Source organism: Lactuca sativa, chromosome 5 (genome assembly GCF_002870075.4).
Source record: "Lactuca sativa cultivar Salinas chromosome 5, Lsat_Salinas_v11, whole genome shotgun sequence".
NCBI lineage: Eukaryota > Viridiplantae > Streptophyta > Magnoliopsida > Asterales > Asteraceae > Lactuca > Lactuca sativa.
The window spans coordinates 94,545,873-94,567,374 of NC_056627.2; the positions used below are offsets into that span (position 1 = coordinate 94,545,873).

Consider the following 21,502-nt stretch of genomic DNA (forward strand, 5'->3'; position numbering starts at 1 on the left):
AACAAGAGCTGCGCAGTAGGGCCAGTTCCAGCACTCTGGGATTATTCAAACCTGATTACATGTGGCGTGACGTGTCCACCTAATGGCTAACTCCCATTACTCGGAATCCCACTAAGCACAAAGCAAGCAGCATTCGGACAGGGGAAACAGACTCACGCAAGCTATTCTTATAGCATTAAACTGCACTAGCATAGGGTGCTAAGTTCATACAATCAGGCTATTCTACTGCTGTCTACTCAATTCTAGCATGCAATACTCATAGAGTTGTAACACATAAGCAGGCACATAAGGCGTTCTCCTACACCCTTAGTCCTATTCTAGCATGCTGTTCTACTAAACTGAAATTGAACAAATAACTTGTATGGGTAATTTGGGAGTACTTACTTGAGCTCGGTTGACCGAATGCACACACCTTTTTCTTAAAACAATTCTTTTCCTTCTAAGTGTTCTCAAAATTCTTTTGTAAAAACATTTTATTAAAAATCTTTTATTTCCCTATAGTTTGAGTTCAGATACACCCGAGAGTGTACCCGAATCCCTCAAACCAGGGCTCTGATACCAACTTGTAACAACCCCAAAAATACGACCCAAAAATTTCGTTTTTAATACCATCAAAACTATAATCAGAGTATCATATAAATAAACCATGCGTGATATGTCCCAAAAGATAACAAAGTACTGTGCGGAAAATGTAACATGCTATATCCAAAACAACAGCTAGATCAAATCCAAACTAAAGCTGAAACGGTGGTGTGTGCGATGCCGTCATCCAGAGCTCTTCCCTTTGCTTGCGGAAGTACCTGCAACCAAAACTGAAACCGTAAGCACGAAGCTTAGTGAGCTCCCCCAACTTACCACATACCATACAACAACATATAAACACATATTGGGCCTTGCCCACTGCATCGGGTCGGGACCCGGAAAACTGCATCGGACCGAAGTCCGGAACTGACTGGGACCTTGTCCCCTGCATCGGACCGCAGTCCGGAACTAACTGCATCGGACCGAAGTCCGGAACTGACTGCATCGGACCGAAGTCCGGAACTATCTGGGACCGTGTCCCCTGCATCGGACCGAGGTCCGGAACTGGCTGCGCATAGCATAGCATATCATAACAATTTATACTGCATACTGCATCGGGCCGTGGCCCGGAACATAAACACATACACATAGCACATAAGACATGTCTGTACCACGAAGGCATCAAACATACTAACTACTACATCGGACCGAAGTCCGGAAACTACTATTAACTGGACGGGTCGGCATTGTGGCCTTAGTCTCGTCCCTACGGAAAGGAAACTCACCTCGTAAGCTAGCGGATGAGAGTGCGGCTCGGAAAGCTAACGGCTGCTGCTCCTGAATCTCCTCGGCTACAAATCCATAAACACACTCAATCAATCACTAGCACTACACTCAGGGTAAAATGACTCTTTTACCCTTGGTCAACGTTGACTTACTCAGGGCTGACTCGCCGAGTCGGGATATCCGACTCGCCGAGTCCTAGACTCTCCGCTTAACTCTTACACGCTGTTACTCGTCGAGTGTGGCATCGACTCGACGAGTGCCCTCTGGATCCAAGAACTCAGATGATCTTCATCCGACTCGCCGAGTCAGATGAACAGACTCGACGAGTTGTTCTTGATCCTCAAGAAGATTGCCTTGGACTCGCCGAGTTGTATGAACAAACTCGCCGAGTCCCTTCATCACTGAGTCTACTCTTAACTCACTGAGTCCACTCCCTAACTCACCTCGCCCACTCGACACTGAAGGAACTGAAGAACTCGGGACTCACGACCGGACTCGTCGAGTCGTTCTTCCGACTCGCCGAGTCGCCGCCATGCAACACATTTTTACTCGACTTCTCTTAAATCCAACACATGCAAATGATAGATCTGGGTCCATTAAGCTGTTTTACCACGTAAAGTTTCCAACTTTACGTGCACAACTACATGATTGAGGGAAATAAGACTAAAATATGCACAATAAGGGTAGATCCATGGCTAACATGCAATGTAACCCCAAAAAGGCAGTGGATCTGGACTCTACAACACCCCAACACTCAGATCTAAAGATATTTCGGCTTAACAACACATTCAAGCAAGCATAAAGCTTGGAACAAGCATCAAATAGCCCTTAAAAGAGCTCTAATGGAAATTTAAGCATGAAACCAGAAGGGAACTCCGAAAATACCTCAATAAGTTCACCCTTGACCTTGGATCTTGGCACTAGAACACGTTTCCTTGCTTCCTTCTTCTTCTCCTTCTTCACTCCTTCACAAAATGGGACAAGATCACATACAAGGCTCACCAATGGAGGTCTAGGGTTTCTCACAGTGCTCTCAGGGGGAAAGTGACGAGATGGAGGCTATAATGGGGTTTAAATAGTGAGCAAACCCGGGGAGTTAGGGTTTCACCCAGACGGACGGACTCGCCGAGTCCAAGATATGGACTCGCCGAGTCGCCGGCTCCCGCGTGCACCAGATGCGCGACCCGACTCGGCGAGTCAGGCTAGAACTCGCCGAGTCCCTCTTGAAAACTTAGCCCAAAACGAATTAATTAACATACCGGAAAACGGGTCGTTACACCGGTATATTGGACCATTTCGTGTGATTGCGAGGGTAGGTCGGGTAGCCTATCGTTTGGAGTTGCCAGCAGAGTTGGGGCAGATTCACGACACTTTTCCTGTGTCGCAGTTGAGGAAGTGCATAGCCGATGAGTCGGCAGTGGTTCCATTAGAGGATATTCAAGTGGATGAGAGCCTGAATTATGCCAAGAGACCAGTGGCCATCAGAGATCGGAAGATCAAGGTTCTGAGGAACAAGGAGGTACCTCTGGTGTTGGTTCAATGGCAACATCGGAAGGGATCGGAGATGACCTGGGAGCCGGAGCGTGAGATGCGTGAGCAGCATCCGGAGCTATTTTCAAAGCGAGACTTCGAGGGCGAAGTCTAGTTCTAGTGGGGGAGAGTTGTAACAGCCCGGATTTCCAGGTATCTTTTTATGTTTATGTTTTTGGTGTTTTGAGAGGGGAATCGGCGAGTTGGAGCTCAGACTCGCCGAGTAGGATCGCGGTTCTGGACGCGGGTTCGCGCCTGGACTCGGCGAGTCCGCGCTGTTTAATGAAACCCTGATTTCTCGGGTTTGGGACCTATTTAAAGGGCCTTATGGCCGTCATTTGTGCTCACCAGTCCCTTGAGTGAAACCCTAATCGAGTGTGAGTGTTTGGAGCATAGAAGGAGGCCATTATTGATCTTGGAGGTGTCATCTTGCAAGGGAAAGGGAGGATCAGCTAAGGGAAGGCAAGAGGAGCCACTTCCTGAGAGTTTGGGGTCCAGAACATCACATTTGAGGTAATATCTTCGAGATATCCTTTGCTATGTTGATGTTTTCATTGATTTAGGGCTTGTTGAGCCCTTTTGTGGCTAGATCTAGTGCTCCCTTGGTCCCTTAAGCGATTTAGACCATAGATCTGGACCCTTGGAGGTCCAGAGTGTCCCTTTGCCCAAGCTTTTTGTGAATCAATGGAGGTTTTGGATTGGAATCCTTATGCCTTAGGTCAAAATGCCATTTATGAGCCATGGGGTGTGTTATGAACACCAAGATAAGGACTTTACGTGATGAATCAGTCTAGGAAGGCCAGATCTATGAATTGTTGGAGCAGATCTGACCTTAGAAGCAAGTTTGAGTGATTGCATGGCATGGACTCGCCGAGTCCGACGAACAGACTCGGCAAGTAGCTTGAAGATTGCCCTCAGATCGCCCAGTGAGTGGTCCAGTCGAGTCATAGGTTGACTCAGTGAGTCAGGGCGAGTTAGAGAGGGTTGGCAGGTGGTCTGAGTTGAACTGGGACTCGCCGAGTTGTTCTTGAGACTCGGCGAGTTGAGTCGGGTGGCCCCGCGATTCTTCCAGGTGGAACTCGTCGAGTCAGGGGGAGTACTCGACGTGTCAAAAGGGAATCCTAGAGAGTTGGTGAAAACGTCTAGACTCGCCGAGTAGCCCTAGTGCACTCGCCGAGTCCGGTCAAAGTTGACCGTTGACCAAGAGTTGACTAGTGATGACTTAAAAAGGGTAGTCAACCTTAGTGGTAAAAATGTTAATAAGAGACGTATGATGATATAGGGAGATTGTAGCTCGGAGGATCGAGCACGAGTGATTTCGGGATTGCTAGCTATCGATATTCACGAGGTGAGTCTTCTCACTATACTATACCCGGAAGGGTTGTGACTGTGTGACCGGAAGGTCGGATATGGTATGAGACATATGTGCTATGTGTGATAAGTTAATTGTTATATGTGCTATGTATGATATGCTTGATATGGGCTGGAAGGCATTATGTTATGGGCCGGAAGGCGTTGCAATGCGGACCGTAAGGTTGGCGTGGGTAGGACCGGAAGGTTTACCCAGCAGGGACGGAAGTCCCCTGAGACACATGGACCGGAAGGTCAAGGCCTGGAAGGGCGTATGTGCGTAAGTTGTATTTTGGGGAACTCACTAAGCATTTATGCTTACAGTTGTTGTGTATGTGTTTCAGGTACTAGCGAGGACCGTGGGAAGGCGCCGGCGTGATCTGTACACACTGATGGATGATTTATGATCTTGGGATTTATATGATTTGTATTATGACATGATACGTTGGATATTTATGCCTTGTTTTGGATGAAAATACATTTTTTTGAAATGAAAAATTTGTTTTAAAATTTCCGTTGTAACACATTTATTTCTTAAAGATTTATCCTAAGAACCAATTACCCTTCTCCCATTCATTCCTAAGGTTTGCCCTAAGGAACTTGCACAATGTCTAGGGCTGCCAAGGTTCTTAGATTACCTCTGATGAACACGCAATTCACAATAATTAATGAACACCTAGTTCAACAACACCTAATGAACACTTAGTTCTAGTATTACCCAATGAACACCTAGTTCAAAAAACACTTAATGAACACTCAATTCAATTATCTAATGAACACTTAGTTCGAATATCCCTGGTGAACCCAATCACCTAAGGAACACAGAGAATGAAAGCTCTTAGTTCAAACAACGTGATAATAAAGTATATCTCGATCCTGCGAAACCACTAATGTTATAAACACATATAAATTATATTTCTAAAACAATATATCCCATCTCGTCGATCCCCACATACTGACCCTATACAATGATCTTACGAGATCTAGCCTAAGGAATCAATATGAACCACAAACTGACGAAGCTGCTTCGGAAATTCCCTGGCAGCAAACAAGGATCAATAAAGACATCAATTGAGGGGAATGGAATAATTTTAACCACGAACCTTCATTTTTAAAAGAAAGAACCACAAGACAGTTAAGTCAGGGGTAGTTATCTAGATAACAATGCCTAGGTGTGGTCCGACTATCATGAGGCATTATACCCTCAGACTCTACCTATCCCAGCATCGAACTTTGCCTAGCAGTGGCCTGAATACATGAGGTATTTCACCCCCAGATGCACCCTATCCAACAATATAACACCAGACATACCTAGTCGTGGTCTATTACCGACACACTTTATTAGGTAGTTTACGAAGTTCCCTTAATTACTTCGTGAAAGAAAACGCTGATATATGAAGCTCGGTCGATCACCTCATAAAAGAAACGTTGACTCCAAAGCTCTCTCAAAATAAAAGTATGGGGAAATACTACTAGGGTACTCCCATACGCTCCCATAACCGACACACAAAATTGTCAAAAATACTTTGTACATGATAGTACTTATGGCACATTATAATACTCGGGTATGCAAAAGAATCATACCCGAGCACATAATAGTAGCCTGGCACAAGCAGCACCCAAGACAAAGAGCTTTGAAAAAGACTTCGTACATAATATGTACTTCTGTACGTAGGACGTACTCCACCGATCATCAATCTCACAACACACGTACTCTTAATAAGAGGCTACCCAATGTCCAAACTTAATTGAACTAAACATCCCTATTTAAGCCTTAACCCATCACTAGGCAACCCTACAATGCTTATAATCAATTTTCGATATTAACTCGGTTTAGGCAATGCTAACTAGTGTATACTTAACACATAGTTTTAAGTAATAATATCATATATTCACATCTTAACACATATTGAACCATAACTGATTCACACGTTGTATATTATCAAATATAACCCGTATTTCGGACAATAACAAATACTTTACATACATATGCATATTTCATACTTTAATCAATACACGTATAAAAATCACGTTCCTAAAAGGGACTATACGCATGATACCTTATCGTATGAACACGTAATTCAAAAATACATAATTCGTACTCCCGGATCTAAAATTTACCTCCTTACCTAATCCATATTCCCGGATCTAAAACTAACCTCTTGATTTGATCCATACTCTCGGATCTAAAACTAACCTCCTGACCTGATCCACACATTCAGATCTAAAACAAGTTTATCTCTTTATCCTTTTATCTCATGGTCCAACCCACCTTTTATCACCTACCAACAACCTCATATACTCATGTTCTACCCAACATATTTTTAGATACAGAATACGTATATAGTTTAACTCATTAAAACTTATATAATTCATCCATTCCACGATCATCTCAAATAAACAACAAAATATTATACACGTAGCACGTATTTCATAGCAAATACTTAATATTTATGTGTTAGAAGAAAGTGACCACACACTCACTTGATTAGAAGATGATCGAACAACACTACGGCTTGTCGAAGTAGTATTTTTCGGTAGATCTGGAAGATCTTCACAAAAATTGGCTTCTAGTGGGCAGAGATTCAGCTCGGGAATCGCACTTCTCAGGATCTTCGGGGCTTCAGGACTTGCTTCGGGTCTTGGGAATGATACCGGGGCTTCGGGATATTTCTTGCACGAAAAACGATGCAAAAACGCGAGAGAAAGGGAAGAAATGAGCAAAGAACTCGGTTGCCCTCGCATCCCTTTTATAGGGGCTGAACCAACGAATTAAGTTGGGCGTAACCGGGATAAGCTCGTTGACTCCCCCCCCCCCCCTTTGGATAATATCGAAATTTTATAATTAAATTTAATATTTTAATTATTTAATAAACTTCAAAAATTAATATCTTCCTCATACGAACTCCATTTTCGACGTTCTTTATATCCACGCGTAGGTGAGACTACGCTCTACAACTTTCGTTTAGACTCCGTCGGCTAATTTTGACTTTATTTTTATTATTTATTTTTAGCAGGCCGGGACAGGAAAACTCCGTTATAAATTCATAACTTCTTCATCCGACGTCCGTTTTCGTCTGTCTTTTTATCGTTGCACTACTATCAACAAGATCTTCGATTCTCATTTAGATTGTTTCGGATAAAAACCGCTCGATCTCAAATCGAGTATTCGAGCTGCATACCGCTAAGTCGAAACTTAGAAAAATCATAACTCCTCATACGAAGTCAGATTTGGACGTTCTTTTTATACACGCTCACGGTTTAATGAACTCTACGACTTTCGTTTAGATTGCTAAGGCTAAATATCGCTTTAACGTATATTCACTTTCTACGTCATTCAGCGTCGTGTCGGTTCTGTCGCGAAACTTCGACAGGTTATAACTTCTTCGTTATAACTCAGGCGTTCTTTATATGCACGGAAACCTTGTAACATATACTCTAACTTAGTTAAGATTATTCATTCTAAATAATATTTCATCAAAAATTTATTTTTGACGCCTATCGTCTCTAAATTGACTAGCGTGGATCTACGGTCGTTACACAACCTCCCCTTTTAAGTAAGCTCTCATAAGTCCCATGCAACCCATGCTTCTTAAACTTGTCTTTCACACAAACACAACCATGATTGTAATTAGGGTGATGAGTGTACTCTAAAGAAGTCAGGGAAGGGAAGGGTAGAAGGAAACCCACGTGGGCAAGGGGGAATGAGGGGATCCTTGGTTGATTTTGGTATTGCAAAGCATGGATGGTGGGTCATGGTGATGTCACACTCTCAAAAAGTCCCAAAAACACACATAAGTTTGTGTGCCAAGTTCCCGAAGTCTAAATTTTTTCAAAGGTGTCGTATGATAGAGTACAGTTCAAGGCTTCCAAACACCCGAACATATTAATTTTTCGAATTGTAGAACTCTGGAAAATCGTGTTTAAAGTTTTGCGTCTAAATGATGTGAAACGTCTGATTTTTTGACTTTTGTAAATTTTTTTATTAAAAATATTTCGAGTATGAAATTAAATATTAAACCATAGCTCGAGTCCAAAAATGCTCTCGGAATTTCTATCTGATGCGTGCAAGTGCATCAACAGATCGAATCAGTTTTAACAGTTTAAAGAAAAAAAGTGTTATACTGATTTAATTTCTTATAACTGTCGTATCTTTTGTATACGAACTCCGTTTTGTACGTTCTTTATATTTTTGGAAACATGGGAACATGTACTGTGATACTAGAATGTTTGTTTTGCTTACAACTGTTTAATATTTCAGTTTTTCAGACATATTAACTAGAGTTGCAGTTTGAGCTGTTTGTTTCGTTTGAGATTTTCCACAACTTAAAGTAACATACCATATGGTGTCTTATAATAGTTGTAATGACACTATATATTATATAAAACATGCTATGAAGCTCAATATATCAAATTACAAAGAGGTTCGCGGTGAGCTGACTGTCTACAATTTTAGCCATAAATTCTGGAATGTCACAATCATGTGCATCCATTTATACGGGGTTAGAGACTTGTGTTGTCTAGACACATTGAAGCTTATGATTCTTACCACTTTCAAGTAGTGACCGACATTTTAACTTTTCACGAGGGGATAAACTTTGCAAATGTATTTCATTGTTTCATGCATGATGATCGCATATTACCAAAATCTTTGATTGATGCCTCTAAAATGTTTTATTAGTGCGATGCTACTATCTTGTTTATGTTTCGGGTTACTATATTTCCCCATACTTTGATTGAGATGTCCCTTAGGTAGCGTTTGGTGGGTGGAACAGATTGGACTGGACGGAACAATATTTTTTTAAAAGCCGTTTGGCATGTATGGAACAGGAACAAAAGAGGTTATTGACCAAGTCAAATGAGACCAGTTCTTAAAATTTTAGTCCCACCCAAAAAGGTGGAACACAATGGAATAGTAAACATTTGACCAAAATACCCACCCTAAAACAAATTCTACTTTTCCTCGTTTAACGTTTCTTCCATCGTTTTTTACTTCTATTACATTTTTATTTTGCCTCTTACATTTTCAATTGTTTATTCAAAGGGGCTTCAAGTTGCAAAAATGATAGTGTAGCACCTGGTTCCCGATACGTATTTCTTGTAATTAATAATCCTTAATTAATACATTTTGCCTTGGACTCGGCGAGTTGAAGGACCAACTCGCCGAGTAGGAGCGGGATGAGACGCGGGGTCTGAGCCTCGGACTCGGCGAGTCGGTTCCCCGACTCGGCGAGTAGGCCCTGTTTGGGCAAAAAACCTAACCCGAGTGTTGGCACCCTATTTAAGCACACTAACTCGACCTCCCTTGTCCCCAATACTTCCATAGAGCTGTAGAGAGAGACCCTGGCCCCCATATTGTTCTTGTGAGTGATTTTTGCTTGGTGAAGGAAGTTTGGAGCTTAGAAGAAGAAGGAGGAGGTTGAAGAGTGCAAGGAAGGGAGTAGATCCGAAATTTACACTGTGAGAAGCTTCCATTCAGGTAGAAAAGTTCCTACCTTGATCAGTAGTTCATTAGATACCATTTTTGTCCCTAATTGGTGGTTTTCAAACCCTAAAACACCAAACTCCATGTGTTTGTGCTTAATGATTCGAAAGGACTTCAGATCTAGACCTTGTGGACGTGTTAGAAGCATAAAGTTTATGTGGTTGAAGTGATTGAGGTCCCCATTGAGTGTATGACCTCATAAAGAGCTTGAATTTGCCTTTTGGAGCTTGTAGGGCCATGCATGCACGTGAAGTTTGCAACTTTACGTGATAAGCATGCCCTAGGAACATAGATCTACAGTTTTGAAGCGTTGCATGTCTCAGATTTGGTCCATATGGGAAATGGGTCAAGGGACTCGGCGAGTCCCAAAGTGGAACTTGGCGAGTTCTTTGAAGATGGTCTTAGACTCGGCGAGTTGGATGAACAACTCGGCGAGTCCTATGAAGATTGCTTGGTACTCGACGAGTTGTTCTTCAAACTCGACGAGTCAGATGAACAGTTACTGAGTAAGAGGGGTTTAGGTGTTGAAGGTCAAACCCTTCATATCTGCACGCGAAATTAGCAATCTACGTGTTGTAATAGTCCCAGAAACCCAAATCCTCATAAAGGATGCTCTGGTGAGGATTTGGAAGCGAGTAGGAGATCTGCTCGTATGGACTCGGCGAGTCAGATCGCGAGCCGGTTCTATCGTCCCAAGTAGTGAGTTAAGGGTGACTCAGTGAGTAGGAAGGGGGACTTGTAGAGTAGGACCGGGTTAGTAGGAGAAGTACTCGGCGAGTCGGTGCCATGACTCGGCGAGTCCAGTCAACTGGAAGTTGACTTTGACCAGGGGTGGGTCAGTCATCTGACCTAAGGGTATCTATGAGTGGCTAATCTATGTTTATGATTTATAGCCGGAGGATTACCGATTCAGTCGTCAGGCGCTTAGCAAGCAGAATTTCAGCAACTACTTTTCGAGGTGAGTTACCTTCCAGTAGTAGTGGGTCTAAGGCTGTGACATCCCCATTTTCACGGCAAAAAAAGACCGATTTTGTTTATGCTTTATAAAAATCAGAGTACCTCTTTTAATAAAAATGTTGTGGAATTTGTTCCCAGAAAAACATGATAATTGCGTTATCAAAGCATTTCTAAAGAAATATATTTTTATTCACTTTTAAAACATTTGGGATGTCATCGTCAATACAGAAACATAAGCATAAATAGAACATACATTCATTTACACTAGTGATCTACATCTATTTTAAATCTCTCAGTGTAATGTGACTTCATATCAACACATGTGATATAAATAAATTGAGTGGGTCAGGTTGGGAATCCTCGTGAGTACTTAGGGATTTCAATCCCACAATGTTATATCATATATATAATTTAGAACTCACAAAATATATAATTTCACTTTACATGTATAAGCAACTCTTATCCCACCCCGTCGATCCTCACAACGAGACTATCTATACTCTCAAACCTAAGATTCACCGTTTTACCTAATCCATACTCCCGGATCAGAAATGAACGACTTTACCTAATCCATGCTCTCAGATTAATGACGAATGGTTATGCCTAATCTATACTCTCGGACTAGGGACAAATGACTAATCCATACTCTCAGATTAATAACGAATGATTATGCCTAATCCATACTCTCGGACTAGGGACAAATGACTATGTCTTAATCCATACTCCCGGACTAAGGACAAATGACTATGTCTTAATCCATACCCCCGAATTAAAGACAGTTGACTATGTCCAATCCATACTCTCGGACTAGGGACAATGACTGTGTCTAATCCATGCTCCCGGATAATTGACATATACTAAAGTTCTATTCACTGAGTATAACTCACTTGTACTCGTAAGAAAATACTACCCAATATTCCTCATAGTTAATTTAGGTCTACTCTTTATCCTAAATTATCATATATAATCAGGTATCTTCTTTAACACGTATTTCAGGCAACATCAATTAACTTGCACATAAACATATAATTAATACTTCAATCAATACTTATATTAAAATCATGTTCATGAAAGGGACTATGCACTCACTTGATAAGGTGGTGACTCGGTACTTGGACAACACTTCGTTATCTCAAAACAATTTCCCTTGACAAAACCTAGTATCAATACCACTAGGGTTTAGTCTAACGTTAACTACGACTAATTAATAGTATAGCTATTATTATTATATAAGCATTAAACAACACTCTATATAACTCATAATAATAGCCCAAATAATTATTTTAAGGTCCTAATAACATTACCATATTAAAACATAAGTTATACTAAAGATAGGTTAGGCGTAGCTCACTTACAGCGGGTTTTTATCAAAACCGGGCGCCGCTGGAGTAGCATTCCCGAGCCAAAAGACTCTTCTTCTCGGATCCGTCGGGCACTCCGGGGCTTCCGCTTCATGCTAGGGAGGTTCCCTAAGCTTTTCGGGGGGGGGGGGGGGGGGGGGGGGGGGGTTCGGGGCTAGAGAGAAGTTCTAGAGAGAGGGAAGTAAGGGGAGGTGTGAGGAATGAATGGAGGCCTCACCACTTATTTATAGGGGCTGGAGGAAGGTTCATGTCGTGAGCCAGGCTGGCTACAGCCAGGCGCAACCTGGTGCTGACACGTGGCAACGCACACAGGGTGGAAATCAGCCGATTTTCAAAAATTCATAACTTTCGCATAAGAGCTCCGTTTTTGACGTTCTTTATATCCACGCGTAGGTAAAAAACAAGATCTACAACTTTCATTTAGACTCCATCGGCTAATTCTCGACCAATCTTAAATTTAACAGTAGGAGACGTTTAGATTGTTAAATGACCGCGAAGAATTCGTAACTCCTTCATACGGACTCCGTTTTTTATCTAGCTTTTTACCATTGAGTTCCTATTAATGAGATATTCAACTCTCATTTAGGTCGCATAAGCCAAAAACCGCTCGAACTAAAATTCGAGTTTCGGGCCGTGCACTGCTAAGCCGAATCCTAGAAAAATCATAACTTCCTCATACGAAGTCAGATTCGGGCGTTCTTTTTATGGATGTTCTCGGTTTAAAATATACTACAACTTTGATTTAGATCACTAAGGCTAAAAGTTCTCCATCGTAAATTCACTATTTACGTCTCCCGGTGCCTTGCCGGTTTTGCCGTAAAACTTCGACGGGCCATAACTTCTTCGTTATAACTCGGATTTCAACGTTCTTTATATGTACGGAACCCTTGAGACATATTATACAACTTGGTTAATATTATATATTCTAAATAATCTTTTTTCGAAAAGTTTTTTTCGACCCCTATTATCTCTAAGTTAACTAGCTCGGATCTGCGGGCGTTACAAAGGCCACAATGTCGGCCCACTAGTAGGAGTTGTATGATTAGATGATTGTGTCTGTGATATTCATCTAGGGTTGCTACTACCCGTGTTATGTTTATATGCTAGTATGATATGATGCTATGTGCTAGTGACAGTAGGGGAGATAGTCCCTAAATTACTGGTCGATAGGACCGAAGGGGCAGTCATGCCCAGCCATGCTAGATTGATTATGTGATACGTGTCATGTAGTGGTAGGGGTGAAATAGTCCCTAGCATCTGGTCGAGAGGACCGAAGGGGAAACCAGCACCCAGATATGCTAGTCAGCATCCGGTCGAGAGGACCGAAGGGGAGACTAGCACCCAGATATGCTAGTCAGTATCCGGTCGAGAGGACCAAAGGGGTAGGTTGGGCACCCAGACATGCCTGACAATATATGTATGTTATGTGGTTATTTGGTATGTGGTACGGTGGGGGAACTCACTAAGCTTCGTGCTTACGGTTTTCAGTTGTTGTTTCAGGTGCCTCTTCAGCGTAGGGGAAGGAGTTGGCGCGGGTAGCAACATATCACACACACACTCTTTGTTTTCTGCACTACGAGATATTTTGGGATTTGTACTCTGACATTATGGTTGTTTTTATGTTTTGGTTTCGGACACGAAATATGTTTATGAAACGATGATGTTTATTCACAAATGTTTTCCAAAGTGATGATTTAAAAATGAAATTTTTGGCTGTGAAAATTGGGTCGTTACAGATAGCAGTGAATTAACATCAATTTCATTTATGTTTCTTTTCTCTTTTTTATTTTATTACATAAATTTTATTAGTGATTATTAATATTATCTTCTACATCCCATTTTAATTTACTTTATAACATGATTTATGCATTCCCCCATAGCAGTTGCCAAAGCCAAAAAGAAATTCCAATATGTGGGATGCGTGTAAATTTTTTATTTTTAATTACTCTTTAATATGATTATTAGAACGTATTATACCCTAAAACAAAATGGGAATAGTTTATAAACTTTTTGATAAATTCAAGGATGATTTAGTAAATTTACAATCTTGTTCCATTGAGTCGTAGCTTTGCCAAACGCTATATTGATAATTCATTTTAGTTCTGTTCAGTCCAATTCTATCTTATTCTGTTCAGTTCAGTCCCATTACCAAACACTACCTTAGAGATAAGGGCTTTTGTGTTGTGAAAGCAGAGGACGTGAGGTTGTTGGTTAGTTCCAAATCATGCATTGCATACTTTACATTATTCTACATATGATGTTTATTCAAAGTTAATGGTTTCAACAAAGTATTTTGTTTATTGCAATGACTTTCCCCAAATCATAGGTTTATAAAACCTAACGAGTTTTAAATGATTTTTATGGAGTTTTACATTGTGTATACGTGATATTAACCTTCATACACTATTATAATGTTTAGATTCCGGTAATGCTCAATATGTTCCCCAAATCTAACATATTATTTTGATTTGTCCAAATTTAAAGTTTACTTGAAAGCTTGGAACATGGAGAACGTAAGGATATTTATAAGACTTTTGGATTATGAAGTCGACGCAGTGAGTAATTAGACCACTAGCTATTGATTTTACACTTTCACACACTCTCAATAATAAAAAATTGAACTCTTAAAACTTTAGAGCATCTCCAACTCACTTTTATTCTCCAATTTTCTCTCATTTCTTCCTCCAGTCCTCTCCAACTTTAATCCATTTATTCCATTATTTTGGAGGAAATCAATAGTATAACATCATATTTGGTGTTATACTGTTCATTTTCCCCAAAATGAGGATGAACTTTGAGTTGTCGTTTTTACTCCCTTGTTTTATATATTTATACATTTCTAGTTTTTTATCTACTAATTATTATTTAAATGTAATATTTAATACTTATAATATTGTGTTGTATATTAAATTATATTAATTAATTATAAAAATAAACTTTGTTTTTTGTTTAACAAATCTATATTAAAATTTAAATACATATTGAAATTTTATAACACAATAACGTATTTTACAAAAGCTTATAATTACGTATTATATATTATCTTATTTATTTAATATTATTGAAAAAAAATATAGATTATATATTTGTTAAAACCAGATTAATAGAAGAGGTATGTTTAACAATTTATATAAGTTAGAATAATGGAATATAATTTTTGGAGGTAAAAATGAGATAAAAAATGAAATAGAATTGGAGATGAAACACTATTTATCCTATTTTTTATTCCATTTTTGGGAAAAAAAAAATAAGAGCAGGTTGGAAATGATCTTAGCATTAGAACATTATCCATAAATATTTTCAAATATTTTTATATCATTAATTAAATGACGTTCAAATTGTCTCTATATGAAGCGTTACAAGAGATCCATCCATCTCAATTTACACTTTCACAAATGACCAAATATGATCAAAAGAGGGGGTTTTCTGTCTTTTAAACCATGAACTTCCAATTTAGCCCCAATATTTACTTATTTAGTTCCTTCAAAAATTTCCAAAAATTGATACTTCCAAATCAATTGAACCCCAAAAAATGAGTAATAGTTAAAGTTAGCTAAATTTCCACAAACATAACAATTATGTCCCAAATGATAAAATAACAATATACTTCCAATTCCAACATACCTTAATTTCCATCATAGGGAAATTTATGTTCAGATATCATCAACACCATATGTTCATTCACATCAGGTTTCACATTTAAACACACATTAGAATCTATTAATCAAATTTTCACCCTGACTTAAAAATGTAATTAGAGGAATTGATTGTATTTCCACTATGGTATTTAGCTACTTGTTACTATTTTGATATTTGTATTTCAAGTATTCAAGAGAACTAAATGTTTCATTTCACAAAGTATTAAAGAAAAACACCAAAGGCCCATGTCAAAATCACCATAGCATTAGCAATCCAAAAATTGTTGCAATTAGTACAATTGTCCAACACTGGAACATTTGATAAATTTTGATCAAAACCACAAAATTACCCCATCTTCCATTATTGTCATCCTAACAAGAACACGGATTAAACCTGGTAAAACGAGTTAAAATTCAAAAGTGTGATTAACCCATTAACTAACAACACTGTAAAAAGATGTTAACCTGTTGGGATTAGCAAAATCCACCATTGATTCAGCAGCTTCGAGCAACATAAGCTAAAGAAATAGCAGCTAGAACAGTGGTTGCAGAAGACACCATTGTCCAGAAACTCTTACCTTTGTTAACCAATTCAAGTTGCTTCTTCAATTCTTCCACATTAGTCTCTTTGTCCTTGAATGCTTTCTTCATTGCTTCAGTTTCTGTTACATGATTCTTGATTTCTTGATCAATACCCATGTTGTCATCTTCCTTTGAGCTACGAATCACATTGGTGGTTTTCAAGATCTTCAAGATTTGATTCTTTTTACCTTCGGATAGTTTTAGTTTGGCTTTTGTGTCATCATGTTCCTTTTGGGTTTTGGCAAGTGATTCTGCTAACTTGTTCTTTTCTGCAACGAGTTTTTCAGTTTCTGTTGTCATCTTTGAAAGTTTCTTGCGTGTTTCTTCAACACCCTTTTCCATTTTGGAAATCTTTTCATTTGAATTCTTCAATTTGAGTTTTTCTTCATCAAGTTTGGCTCGAGTATTTTTCGATTCGGTTGTGGCTCGATCGAATGCAGATTTCTGGTTGTTGATTTCAGACTCTAGTTGCTTGATTTTATCGATTTGAATCTTGTTGGAGTTCTCAAGTGTTGCGATTGTGCTCTTGAATTTGTTAGACTGTTCTTCGATCTTTGCTTTCTCTTCTAACATTTGGTTGATTGTAAGTTTCTGGTGTTCTATCATCTTCAAAGCCTCCTGCAAATTTTTGGAGACCAAACACTTTTCTTGAGTCAGTTTTTGAATACTTGCCTCCAATTCTTGTTTTTCTTGCACCAGGATATTGATCTCTATACTCATTTTGGCTTCCTTTTCAGAATCCATGGCGTGTCTGTTCTCCAAATCAGCAACTTTCATAAGCAATTGTTCTTCCCCCTTTTTAAGCTTATAGACCAATTCATTCAGCCTATGAACAGAAACATGTAACTCGTTTTTCTTTCTCTCTTGAACATCTCTATCGTCATCAATCTCCATCTTCTCTTTCATCATCTTCTCAATATCTCTCTTCAAAACATCAACTACACGATTTGATTCAACCAAGTTCATTTCAACCAGATCTTTTTCTTTCAGGATTGAATCCACCTTTCTTTCAAGTGATTTCTTCTCCTCGATTAAACCAAGGTAAGCAGCCTTAACTTTTTGGGAATTTTCAGTAATCTCCGCCTCCCTCTTCTCTGCTTCAGTTAGTTTGGATCTCAACCCTTTCTCGTATTGAATCCGATCATGGAGCTGTGCTCTGATTCCATCTCTTTCCTCACAAATCTTTGACAAAGCGACATTCTCTTCACCGATCTGAGTCACAAGTGTATTCAATCTGGCGTTCAGAGAACCAATTTCTGATTCCTTCGATTTCTTCGTTTTCTCAATGGCGTTTTTCTCCTCCAAAAGCCGACTCATTTCTCTCTCCAAACCTCCGATTTTCTCCTCCATTGCAGCCTTCTCCCTACGACTAACCTCCGTCATTTCATCCAACTGCAAAGCAACAACCTTAGAAACCGATTCCTTCTCGATCTCTAACGTCACTGCTCGTTCAGTTAACCCGCTCAACTCAGATTGCAACGAAACCTTGTCGGATTTACACCGATTCAGTTCAGATTCCAGAGAGCAGTTAATCTGTGTCAGCGAATCCACCTGATGACGGCGCTCGACAGTCTCTTTGAGCAACATAGCATTTAGCGATTTCAAGCTGTCGAGTTTCTCAGAAGCAGCGTCTTCAATAGTTTGGCGAGGGATTTCATGTTCGGTTGTGGGCGAATTGTTTTCTTCGGATTGTTGTTTTGTTTTCTTTTTCGCCATGGATTAGGGTTTGGTACTGAGATCGAAAATGAGAGGCTCTAGGGTTTTCAGAAGTTAGTAATGGGGGGCAAGAAGAAGAGAGGGTTTTAGGGTTTGGTTTTGAATTCAAATTCTTGGTAGGGACTACGTATTACACGCCGTAAGTTGAGTGTCCATGTGACCAGTGGACTAGTGGAGTAGTTGGTAAGAATTAAATGGTTCCTCAAATAAATAAATAAAAAATAAAGTAAAAATAAATACATCACCAAATGGTGTAATATCATTTGGCTAGAGGCTTAGAGCTACCCAAAAATTGGATTACTCTCATCAAATAAAAAACCTAACTTCTGTGAGAAATTTAAATGGTTAAACATTAATTGTTTTAAGAGGTAGATATTATTAAAAACAAAAGTAAGGCAACTAGTAATAAGGTGCCGGTAACAATTACAAAATATTAATACAATTATTAAAAACATTAAGAGGAAAATAACACCAAATATTCTAATTGAGACTGTTAGGATTGACACATGCTTGAATCAATTGAAAGAAATAAATTGAATTTCATCTGATATTTCGTTTTTATCAAACATATATGATGTATAATTTTTGGGATTCATGTCAAATAGTTAGGATATTATTTTATATAAACAAATTGATAACAAAACTGTATTAAAATTCAGATAACCGTGTGTAGGTAATTCGGATATTAGATCTGTGGGTGTTCCCAAAACAAATGCTATAAATTATAAGCAAGGTTGCAAAAAATGTTCGACTTTAGCAAGTCGGTGGACTGGGGTCAAAGGATTAATCGGCTAGGCGGAGATTAATTGGGTACCATTAATTGCTAATTTATTGAATTAAAAAAAAAACAAATATGACTAATATCATATCAAAGTTCGTAAATACCACTAATATGATAATAAAATAGGTTAATATGATTAATACAACACTAATTATGTCTCAAATAATTTCCATTGAGATAAAACTTTTTTAAAATGTTAAAATTTCATCGTTTTATAATGTTTCACTCATTACGTATGCAAGGATTAATCGCTAGGCGCCCTCTAATCGGTCGAGTAGCGCCTAAGGATTAATCGGAGATTAATCGGGATTTTACAACAGTGATTATAAATAAGAAATGTACATATTAGATATTACCACCTAAATTTTGTTATTAGGTTATTAAAAATAACCAACACAACCGATCACAATACAATTTAGGATTTTGAAAGACTATCCAATCAACCACCACATTTGTTACAATTTGGGATCTATTTAAAAACACTAATCCATTAAAGCAGTAGACAAACAGTAACATTAAAAATACATTGAAAAAATTGAATCTACAAAGCATTTATTACTTTTTGTTTGTCAAAAATTAATATACAGATACCCTTTTGAAGTTATACGAATATTGTTTTGAGTTTTCGTTAATTTTACAGGAAATAATATCTATGCTTGAAGGGAAAAATGAAAAATAGACACAACATGTTTCCCACCAATCACTTTTTGAAACGCATATATAAACCCCAATAATAACAAAATCATAGTTTCAAAATAACAATCTTGTCAATTGTGGTTCATATATGACAAGCAGTGACATTTGAGATAGTGACATTCGAGATAGTGACAGGTAGTAACATTTGATAGAATGAACTAGGAAGAAAGAATGATAAAATGAACTTAATTTAATTACTTCTAACTTCATGGTAGTGAATGGTGATGACGAAGACGAATGAAATGAAGGAACACAAGTGACATTATGGAAATCACAAAGAAAAAGAAGAAGAAGGTAAGTGCAAATGTAACATCTGATTCCTTATTTGAGTTTTTGGCAGGTGCGCGACGTGAACTGGGGTTTGCTGCAACGCTATAGTTAAATAAAATCACATCGTGAGTCTTGTGACAAATGGTGCGACATTGTTGGATGGAGAAACCATAATTCTTGGCATTTGGGCCCTATTTAAAGGCTTTAATCCCCATGGTTTCCTCTTTTGAGCAACCTTCACTCTAAGAAACATCTCTCTTTGCAAACTCTAGCCTCCCTTTGTGTTCTTGAGTTTATTTTATCCTTTTGGTGAAGCTTGAATGTGTTCTTTGGTTCAAGCAGTTGTTGTTTAAATCAGATCCAATAAGCATCAACATTTTTCCTTGCTTTTGACCTCTGTAAGTATTCAAGATCCATGATTTTTTGCTTTTGAATGATATATCTAGGTTATTTAGCTTGGTTGTCCTTTCTTGTTGTTTGGGTGGAATTTGGAAAACTCCAAACCTAAAGGTTGAATATTAGGGTCTTTTGGACCATTTGTGACACTTAGATATGATTTTGATCTTTCTTTTGGTGTCATGCAAAGTCATGGGTTCATTTTGGTCCGATTTGACATAGGTTAGGAGATCTTGGTACCTAAGGCATACAAATGGATAAACTTTAGAACTTTATCCATTACAACCATATTTTGATGGGACCTGAAAGGCTAGAGTTCAAATATTGGAGGGTTAAGACCTTAGTTAAAAGTTGGCTATTAAGTCGGGATTCACGGTGCGACAGACTTAGAGTCTCTGTGCGATTTCAAGAGTTACGCGACTATTTTGTCGCCTAATGTGACCGGTGTGTAACGATCTGAATTTCTATCTATCATTGATGTTAGTGTTTCATTAATTTTTATTCTTAAACTAACATTTTCATTTGTTTAAAAGTTATATTTGAAGGGCCAAAGTGTAATAAAATGAACCTTTATCATGTATATGGGTATAGGAGTCATTTTGTGATACATCGATGGCCACTTATGGAAGTTGTAGGGTATTTAAGTGAGGCTAACCCTAGGATCCGAGTTTGTAACCCTATTTTTCAGCCAACATTACCTATTTGGAGTGTGTTCTTGTGAGGTTTCATTTCCTATTAAACAAATGTGATTCAAGTGAAGAGTTGCACTTTTTAAGGATTTTTGTGGTGTAGTGATTGACATTTTCTCTCCATCTTGTTCCCATGTATTATTTGAATTTATAGGAGGTAAGAACATATTCCTCAACTCATTTTTCCTTTTTGTTTCAATATGATTTGTAATTGTTGAGTTTATGCACAAATACGGTGATTTTTGGCAAAAGTTTGAAATTTGGACAAAATTGTAGACCTATATTGTGAGGGCTATAAAGGCCATTCTGTACCGAATTAGAGAAAATAACCGCAAGAAAAAGTTGCGGGAAATCGAGTCTAGTTTCCAGAAAATCTAATAACACCCTGTTTGGAGTTGTAGATTACGTTTTACGCTCAAAACACTGAATAAGGGTTTGGCTGGGAAAATCCTAAAACTCCGCAAAGTAACATGAATTGTAGTCAAGGTTGTATTATTAATATTCACTTGATATTGGTTGTTATGTGTGATTGTAGGGAAGTTTTAGACAACTTTAAATAAGTGTGACACTTGAAGTGAACGGAGCCATTCATCAAGGTTAAGGTGAGTCAATCATTGTGGAAATCTAAGTACTTAGTTAGGAAATTCCATATTTTAGAGTGACTGGAATGAACTTAGAATGTTGTTGGATGCATTTCCCCTATTTAAGGTTGATTTGTATGCTATGTATGTGGTATTTATCTA

General features: G+C 38.6%; 1 protein-coding gene across 1 annotated transcript; it reads right to left on the bottom strand.

Annotated features, from left to right (window-relative positions):
• Positions 1 to 15,876: 15,876 nt before the first annotated feature.
• On the bottom strand, positions 15,877 to 18,113 carry LOC111916138 (uncharacterized). Its single transcript, XM_023911769.3, has 2 exons — positions 16,095 to 18,113; positions 15,877 to 16,023 (listed from the first exon to the last, which is right to left on the bottom strand). Exon 1 carries the CDS (start codon positions 17,925 to 17,927, stop codon positions 16,125 to 16,127), a length of 1,803 nt encoding a protein of 600 aa, XP_023767537.1. The 5' UTR covers positions 17,928 to 18,113; the 3' UTR covers positions 15,877 to 16,023; positions 16,095 to 16,124.
• Between the last annotated feature and the right edge of the window lie 3,389 nt (positions 18,114 to 21,502).